The sequence below is a fragment of the Blennius ocellaris genome, assembly GCF_963422515.1.
Source record: "Blennius ocellaris genome assembly, chromosome: 20".
Taxonomy (NCBI): Eukaryota; Metazoa; Chordata; class Actinopteri; order Blenniiformes; family Blenniidae; genus Blennius; species Blennius ocellaris.
The window spans coordinates 8,117,262-8,125,537 of NC_137669.1; the positions used below are offsets into that span (position 1 = coordinate 8,117,262).

Below are 8,276 nucleotides of genomic sequence, written 5' to 3' on the forward strand. Positions count from 1 at the left end.
AGAGGCTGAAGTGAATTTTGCTTACGGTGCTTTTTACCACTTCGTCCTTTGGCTTCAACAAACATTCACACTCTAAATGGTCACGGCGACCATGTGAGGGAATTCATCCACCAACCTTTGGATTGTTCTACCTGAGCCACAGCCATTTACGTCAGTTCAGACTTTTTTATTTTCTTGATCATTTCTCACAGAACCTTCATGCCTTAAACTCGACTAAAGCACTTTTTTTTAGCAAGAAGGAAACACAATCTAATATATTAGAGTCACAACCACTTCATGAAAATCTAATTTAAAGGATTAATCTCCACTGTTCCTTCTGAAGTCTCGATCTTATTTCATTGTATTGGCCTTTTTTTCATTTCAGGTTCAATAAACGCTAATCATAATTTGATGTAACTGTTTTGATAATTGCAGTTATATATAAAGGCTTACCAGATATTTACTACTGCAAGAACAATTGCATGTTTTTTTTGGTCGAGGCACTCCAAATGCTTTAAAAAAAAAACTCCCACATGCACACGCGCACTTGATCTAAGTATGTGATTATTTATTACCTGACATTTAGTTTCTAAATATAATTCAAATCTAAATGCACTGCGCACTCTCGTCTCATTTGTGTCTGCTAAACACTGCAGTGCCCTGCTGTTTCAGGATATGAATTAGTAACCATCAAAATGGATATTCATAGGTGGTTTTTAAACATTCACGTTGGTGGAAACAAGTGTGTACGAAGTGAACAATAAGAAGTACCTGTGTGTCAGTTGATTTGGCGAAGAATGTTGAAGCTATCTTGCTCTGGCACATTGTGTTAAACCGTGACGGATCCAGGTTTGAGTGGTCAAACCAGCCAGAATGTCAGGAATTCAATTGATACGATAAAATCAACCTCGTTTCTATCTCGAGTTTCGGAGAAAGTGAAAAGGTTTTTTTTTTTTTTACTAAAGTCGGACGTGGCTGTAAGGGAGTCCGCAGCGAGGAGATGCGAAGGTTTTTTTAGTCATTTTCGGAAAGTAACATCTGCTTGTCTCCCTTGCCCACAGGCCATCCAGAACCCAGGCGACCTGGCTCTCCAGGAGAAGGCCTGGAACGCAGTCTGCCCCCTGGTGGCCAAGCTGAAGCGGTTCTACGAGTTCTCTCTCCGTCTGGGTGAGTGAGGGGGGGGGGGGGGGGGGGGGGGGGGTTTACACAAGTTCTTATCAGCAGCAGCACTACTGCAACTGTCGGTCAAGGTGTGATGTGGGTTATAGAAGCTTTTCTAACATCCGTCCCCCTTCCGCAAAAGCTGTCACATCTCTCTTTGTTTATCACACTTTGCGGCAAGCATGTGTGAAATGACTGGGCTCTTATTGTCATCTGCAGCTCTTGCAGTGCATAAGCGCGCTCAGATTTGTCTTAGATTACTCCCGCATGTCAACACAGCAGTTACAGGGTGTGTGACTGGGATTATATGTGACAGACTGTGCTGTTCACACTTCCTGACAAACATTGTGAGGGGAAAAGAAAGAAAGAAAGAAAAAAAAAAAAGCTCCCTTGCTGGGGTGCATGCAGCTTTTCTATAAGGACGGGGGGAGTTCATGTGGAGGGGGGGTGGGATGAGGCGAGCGGGGTTACAGTACACTTTGAGTTTGACAGTGTTCTGTAACACACTCACTCGTATGCCGTCATGTCCTCCCTGCCATCACTGCAGCATCCTGACCTGGCAGCCAGGCAGCCGTTGCTACGGAAACAGTACATGTTCGTCCAGCAGATAGAGAGACAGAGAGAGAGAGAGAGAGAGAGAGAGAGAGAGAGAGAGAGAGAGAGAGAGAGAGAGAGAGAGAGAAGTATGAGTAGAGAAATGGAGTTGTGCTGCCGCCTCTGCTTTGCCTTCCAATAATACATTGATCTCAGGGACATTGTGTTCTCAGCTTACCAAACAACGGGGGCTGACTAATAATTGATGATAATGTATCAGCGCTAATGCATCGATGTACAAAAACACCACCTCGGAGGTACAAAGGATCGAAGCCTAATGGCTCAGGGTAAAATCTAAACACCTTTCCCCCCCTTTTTTTTTTGTTTAAAGCTTCATCCTTCACTTGAAGGAAGAGACTAAGAAGCCACGTGTCCAGCAAACAAGCAGCTGTGGCGTCTCCTCACGCCGTCCGTCACGATAAGCTGTCAGAGGGGTTAGGGGCCGCGCTGCACTCACAGCAGGAGGGACCCCGGGGTTTACGCCCTGGCCCTTTAGATGAAACACTTCAGTGTTGTATTTATAGAAGGCCCCTTATACATTTTTAATGCGGAGGAAGGGATGGGGCCTTGGGAGGATTTGCTGCGGAGGCATTACTACGACGTAGAACCTCTGGGGGTCCGGCTCGGCCTTCTCATTTGTCTCATCCCGCAAAGCAGCAAAGTGGCTTGGTTCGACACTGCATGCAGCACCGGGGATATGCATGTCCACTGACGCGCTGGCCAGAGGGATCAGTCCGGTGCAATACTCCCGAGAGACATGCGTTCAGTTAGTGTGAGGGAGAAATATCCCAGCGTCTGTGGTGACAGGGGGCGAAAAGAGTCTGTCAGGGTTAGACGAGCTCTCTTCTTAGACAACAACAGCAAACAAATAAAGAGTGAAAGCCACTTTCCCCTCTTGAGCCAAGCATTAAAGACCCCATGAATGGAAAGTTAATTCATTCCCTTGATTTCATGTAAATTCGTCTGCATTTATCAGCCCAACAACTCACAAAACAAAAATCACATCAAATTTTCCTCTTTCAGTAAAATATCGCCAAATGTCTGATGACTCATGCTGCACTTAGTAGAGTTTAATAACCCTACATGCAATAGAGATGCAAATGCAGCTTAGCGGGGGTCTCCCGTGCATTAAAAGCGGCACCAGTGTGAGTAATGGGGGTGTATTTTGCACCAAGAGCGATTCTAGAAGCCACCTGCCCTCTCAACTTTTACAGGAAATATTAAAAGAAATACTGAAATCTCATAGCACTCCACAATTTCTGGAGGTCGTTGAATGAAGATTTCTTTGTAGAGCTTCACAGCGTGAATTTTTTTTTTTTTGCTTAAGTTAAAGCCGGTTGACCAGCGGCGCTGAGCCCAAAGGTCTGCTATTCTGCTTGATGTCCGCCCCTACTGTGAAAAAAGTGCAGAATCCAACAGGGAAACCCCCCGTTATCACAGAAAGAGATGACAAAACCCTCTTATCTGTTTGTATTGCTCCAAATTTGTGTTTTATTTTGTTTTCAAGTTTACGACATGAAAGAGTCTTATGATCCTGGCCGGATCTCAGAGAATTGCAGTAGTCGGATCAAAAAAAAAAAAAACACCCCAGAAAAAGCTGGAGAAAAGGAATTTCCGACATAGAAATGTGTTTCCTTTGCAGAGAATGCCTTGCGCAGTCTACTGGAGGCGCTGACGAGCCCGCCCTACGCCCCCATGCAGCACCTGGAGAGAGAGCAGGCCCTGGCCAAACAGTTCGCCGAGATCCTTCATTTCACACTCAGCTTTGATGAACTGAAGGTGGGAGGAATCACTTCTCGGCGTAATTACAGTCCTCCGACACCGACCTGCATCGCACCGGCAAATCAATACCTACCTTTAAGCCCCGCCACCTTTTTTCCTCTCGCCACGCAGATGACAAATCCAGCCATTCAGAACGACTTCAGCTACTACAGGAGGACTATAAGTAGGAACAGGCTGAACAACCAGCAGGTGAGGAGACGCGATCCGGCCCAGGCGGTTGTTGCTGTTGCATACGTGATCAAACGTCGAGCCAAAGCAACATGGCCTCACTTTCGCTCTTTAATCTTTAATGAGTCAAGTGGAGGTGTTCCCTTCCTCCGAACAACACAAAGAGATGTACAATCAATATTTCATCTGGTATTGGAGGTACACAAATTAGAAGCCGGATTGGCTTCATCATTACACTCATTTTGCCAGCATGCGAGACGCGATGATTGGATTCGTGCAGCTCCTGATTAATGCTAATGCTAAGCCTCCCATGTTTGACATCTGTTTTCTTTCTCGTGTGTGTGTGTGTGTGTGTGTGTGTGTGTGTGTGTGTGTGTGTGTGTGTGTGTGTGTGTGTGTGTGTGTGTGTGTGTGTGGCTTTGCAGCTGGAAGCAGAGAACGAGGTGAACAACGAGATGGCCAACCGAATGTCCCTCTTCTACGCAGAGGCAACACCAATGCTGAAGACTCTGAGCAATGCCACCACCAAGTTTGTTTCAGAGGTACGTCCTCCAAATGATCGACATCTAGTACGTGGAGTACAGGATTAGAGTCGGGTAAACTTCATACAAGACTGTTTTGCCAACTTTCTGCATCAAGTTTAGACATTGAGATACAACTGCAAACTGCTGCCTTGTCTAAGAGTGCTGCTTCCCCTCTGAGACCAGACTATGCATTTGTAAATTGATGCACTGTTGTTAGTTCAGTCCATTATCGCACTTATTATCGCCACCGCGGCGCAAGCCCGGCGCCAATTGTGGGGCGATGCGTTTCCGCGACTACCGAGTGTGACGGCATGAGGAGCGTCACGTTTCTATGACAACCGAGCGTGTCGACGAGGGGTTGCGAACTGAATGGTGTTTCCCCACTTAGTGCTGCTTCTTGAATCCCATTTATTTCTGCGCCAGCGCTTCCGGTCTTAATGAGGGCATAACTCATTTTGACATTCTCAACACAACGTTTTTCGGCACATTGTGATTAAGGCTCTTTCCTATGAGGCGTTGGCCTGACGCTGCAAATGCATCACTGTTCCTGGGTTAGGGTTAGGGTTTTGGACCAGGGTTTGGTCGTAACCTTTTAATCTGAACCAACAAGCAAATTACAGGCAATATTCTGAAGCATTTTAAACGTGTCCTGGTTTCTCGTCTGTTTAAGCTGTGAAACATCCGAGCCGTCTCCCCAGGCACCCTCTGCATCAAATCTCTCCACCGCCTCCGTTCCTCCGCTGTCAAAACACAGTTCTCGTGTTAGGGTGGGAGCAGTCATTTGCTAACTTTACACCGTAGTGCGTCCTGATGGGACACACCTCTGAGAAAATCCTTTTGGGACTCATGCAAAATGTAGAGGACATGCTGCTGATGGGTGCCTTTTACCAGAGCGGCTTCAGAGGCCTCTGACTCTTTGCCTCCACCTTGTGGTGGAACATTTTGTCCAGATGGCGCAGGAACACGTCCTCACCATGGAAAACAATGTCCACTTTTGCTCCAATCTCCCTTGTGTCTTTCCCTAGAATAAGACCTTGCCCATAGAGGACACCACGGACTGCCTGAGCACCATGGCCTGTGTGTGCCGCGTCATGCTGGAGACCCCGTGAGTGCTCTATCACACTTCCTTTCCCTTTTCCAGTTCAATCCCTTCTTCCTCAATCCATCTCCTTCTTGCTCTCGACGAAGGTCAGAGGATTAAGTTTTAATTAAGAGGCCTTTTCAGAGAGTCTCACATGTGAGAACCCGATTCTATTGACTGAACGAGTTTGACTCGCAGAGTCCTTCATGCCAAATTCAAGACAATTCAATCTTCCTTATTCGACGTGTGTCTCTGTGAACGAAACACCGTCAGTAATTGGTTCTCTCTCCTTTTGTACTTGCTCTGACGCACTGTCCCACTGTTCGCCAGCTCTAAATTTAACAAACGTTAACTGAAGACTCTTCGGGTAATCACTTTGCTCCGCGACCGTCTCCTTCACAGGGAGTACCGCTGTCGGTTCACCAACACAGACACCATGCTGTTCTGCATGAGAGTGATGGTGGGCGTCATCATCCTGTACGACCACGTTCACCCCGTCGGAGCGTTCGCCAAGACCTCCAAAATCGACGTGAGTCCAACACGCTGTGACACGCACACAATCACAGGCCCAATCATTTGGGTTGTATATGACTTATTAAAAGTACAGCAGTGGGACCATTCTCACACACCTCAACGATCAAAAGTCATCAGTGTTTCACCATCATCAGTAAAAACCTTCTCAACAAGTGTCCTAAGATGATTTATTCAAACTTGATTGAATAAGTTAGTTACAGCTGATCAATGGTTCTCATGAAAACTTTCAAATTAGATCAATCAATCTAAATTGGATTGGCCACTAAAAGCTTTCATGGTTTAATTCTTACTGAGGGAGTCCGCAGATGAAATAATAGGCTTTATTTTATAAGTACATTTAAGTGAACCTGTCTGAGCAGTACAAGCTTAATCAGACACAACACTGTTCTCTGCTCTAAAGAGGGGCTGGATACCAGAACGGTGGAAGCTAAACAGGCGAGCATTGATGAGTTTAATGTGCACAATCTGAACCCAAGTTGGGTTTGCAAAGTGTAAAAATGAAGACTAATTATGATTAGAAGATTAATTGTTTTTTGAGTTTGTGGAAAAATGCATGCGTCAGAAATCTTGTGATTTGAGAAACAACAGGCAGGATTGAACTTTAAAAAAAAATTTCTTTAGAAAACATCAGCTTTTTCATTATAGGTTTTGCAAAGAGTACATCAAATTGAAGAATTTTCAGTATGCATTTATATATTTCTTGCAAGAAACTACAGGAAACAGTTAGTGTGTTTGAGCGGTGTGGTGAAATTATCAAATTGTGCATAATGCATCTTTCTTGTTCCCGTCCTAATTCCGGCGGCCACTAGAGGTCGCCTCATACCATTACATAAAACATTCAATCTCCCTGAGCTCCTGGAGAAGACAAAAAAAAAAAATGTTTCTTCACCTCAAAGTGCAGACGCATGTCTGCTTCCCGGAGAAGTAATTTGCCTTTAATAAATGTGTGTTTGAAAAGCTGCTGACCTTTCCTGAATGTTTTGCGGTGTGCAGATGAAGGGCTGCATCAAGGTGCTGAAAGAACAACCGTCCAACAGTGTGGAGGGACTTCTGAATGCACTGAGGTGCGTATAACCAGAGCAAGGCGTCCGCCTCGAGACCAAGCCGCTACGCGAGACATCTCAACGCTTCTTCTCTCTCCAGGTATACAACACGACATCTAAACGATGACAGCACCTCCAAACAAATCAGGGCCCTCCTGCAATGAAAGACCGAGGCGAGTGACGGAGAGAGAGGAAGAATGAAGGAGAAGAAGGAGGAAGAGGAGGAGGAAACAACCGCCTGTGGCTGATAAACCTGTTTGTTTACAACGAACAAAGAAATTCATCTCCAGGTTAAGAGCGACCTGATGATACTAAGAGAAAAATAATTATATATATTGTCAGCTGTCCATCATTCTGTCTCTCATTTTGTAAAGTAATAAAAGAGAAAAAAAAGCCAGAAAAGAAGATTATAGATATATATTAAAAGAAGCGAAACTCAAGCAGCAGATGAAGAGTTGGTAGGGTTAAGAGAAGAAGCTATATTGGAGGATTTACAGTCAGAACCAAACTGAAAATGGAGAAAAAAAAGAAGAAGAAGAAGGGTTCATGTTGCAGCAGTAGTCTGACAAGTATTTTTGCACACACTTTGAAAACAATGCCATCTCCTCTCCCCTGAAATCTGACCCCAAAACTGGTTCCCTGATACTTTCCTGTGTCCCTCCCTTTCACACACACACACACACACACACACACACACACACACACACACACACACACACACACACACACACACACACACACACACACACACACACACACACACACACACACACACACACACACACACACACACGGCTGAACTGGAGGGGCTTCCAGCCATGCAGGCGCGCCGCGGCCTCTCCGTCGCCCCCAGCTGCACCGATCCCTCACCGTTCGGGCGGACCGTGAAGCAATGTGATGGATTCCCTCCGGAGATTTGCTTCCGCCTGTTTCGGTGCAGCTGGAGGAGAGGAGACAAGTGACGAGAGCCCTCTTTCTTCCCACTCATCCAACCTCCCTGCCGGAGATGTGGTTTTTCCTTGGCACAACAACAACAACAACAACAACAAAAAGACTGATACACTCATATGTGCCCCGACGCTGTTTATGTTCCAGCACAAAAAAGCATCTCGTGACTTGTCTGGCTTTACTTGAACAAAGTCGTCCACTCCGTCTTTCTCTCCATGGTGCTAACGTGGTTCAGAGGTCACGGTCATTGCTTGTTAGGCATCATTTGGCTGTCGCCAACGCAGGACATCAAATAGGCTCGATCTCAGATCTGTGCGTTCACATTTCGTGAAACGAGGTTTGGCGACACTCGTAGAACCCCAGCGAACCACAGCACACTTTAATCTCTTCACCCAGTGCCAAAGCTGATTGGTTATACGCTTTTATAACGCCACTGAACCGGGCCGGGGGCGAGCCGGAGGG

At 45.9% G+C, this 8,276-nt stretch overlaps 1 protein-coding gene across 1 annotated transcript; it reads left to right on the plus strand.

Annotated features, from left to right (window-relative positions):
• The first annotated feature begins 1,046 nt into the window (after positions 1-1,046).
• On the plus strand, positions 1,047-7,522 carry fam49al (family with sequence similarity 49 member A, like). Its single transcript, XM_080516004.1, has 8 exons — positions 1,047-1,146; positions 3,377-3,513; positions 3,628-3,705; positions 4,110-4,226; positions 5,234-5,313; positions 5,692-5,818; positions 6,817-6,887; positions 6,967-7,522. The coding sequence occupies exons 2-8, from the start codon at positions 3,430-3,432 to the stop codon at positions 7,028-7,030; spliced, it is 621 nt and encodes a 206-aa protein (XP_080372130.1). The 5' UTR covers positions 1,047-1,146; positions 3,377-3,429; the 3' UTR covers positions 7,031-7,522.
• The last annotated feature ends 754 nt before the right edge of the window (positions 7,523-8,276 follow it).

What these genes read in the sequence shown, in the direction of transcription:
- fam49al (XM_080516004.1), top strand. Translation starts at nt 3,430, where the DNA reads ATGCAGCACCTGGAGAGAGAGCAGGCCCTGGCCAAACAGTTCGCCGAG. An exon ending in CCAAGACCTCCAAAATCGAC is followed by an intron (nt 5,819 to 6,816) that starts GTGAGTCCAACA and finishes TGCGGTGTGCAG; the next exon opens with ATGAAGGGCTGCATCAAGGT. An exon ending in GGACTTCTGAATGCACTGAG is followed by an intron (nt 6,888 to 6,966) that starts GTGCGTATAACC and finishes TTCTCTCTCCAG; the next exon opens with GTATACAACACGACATCTAA.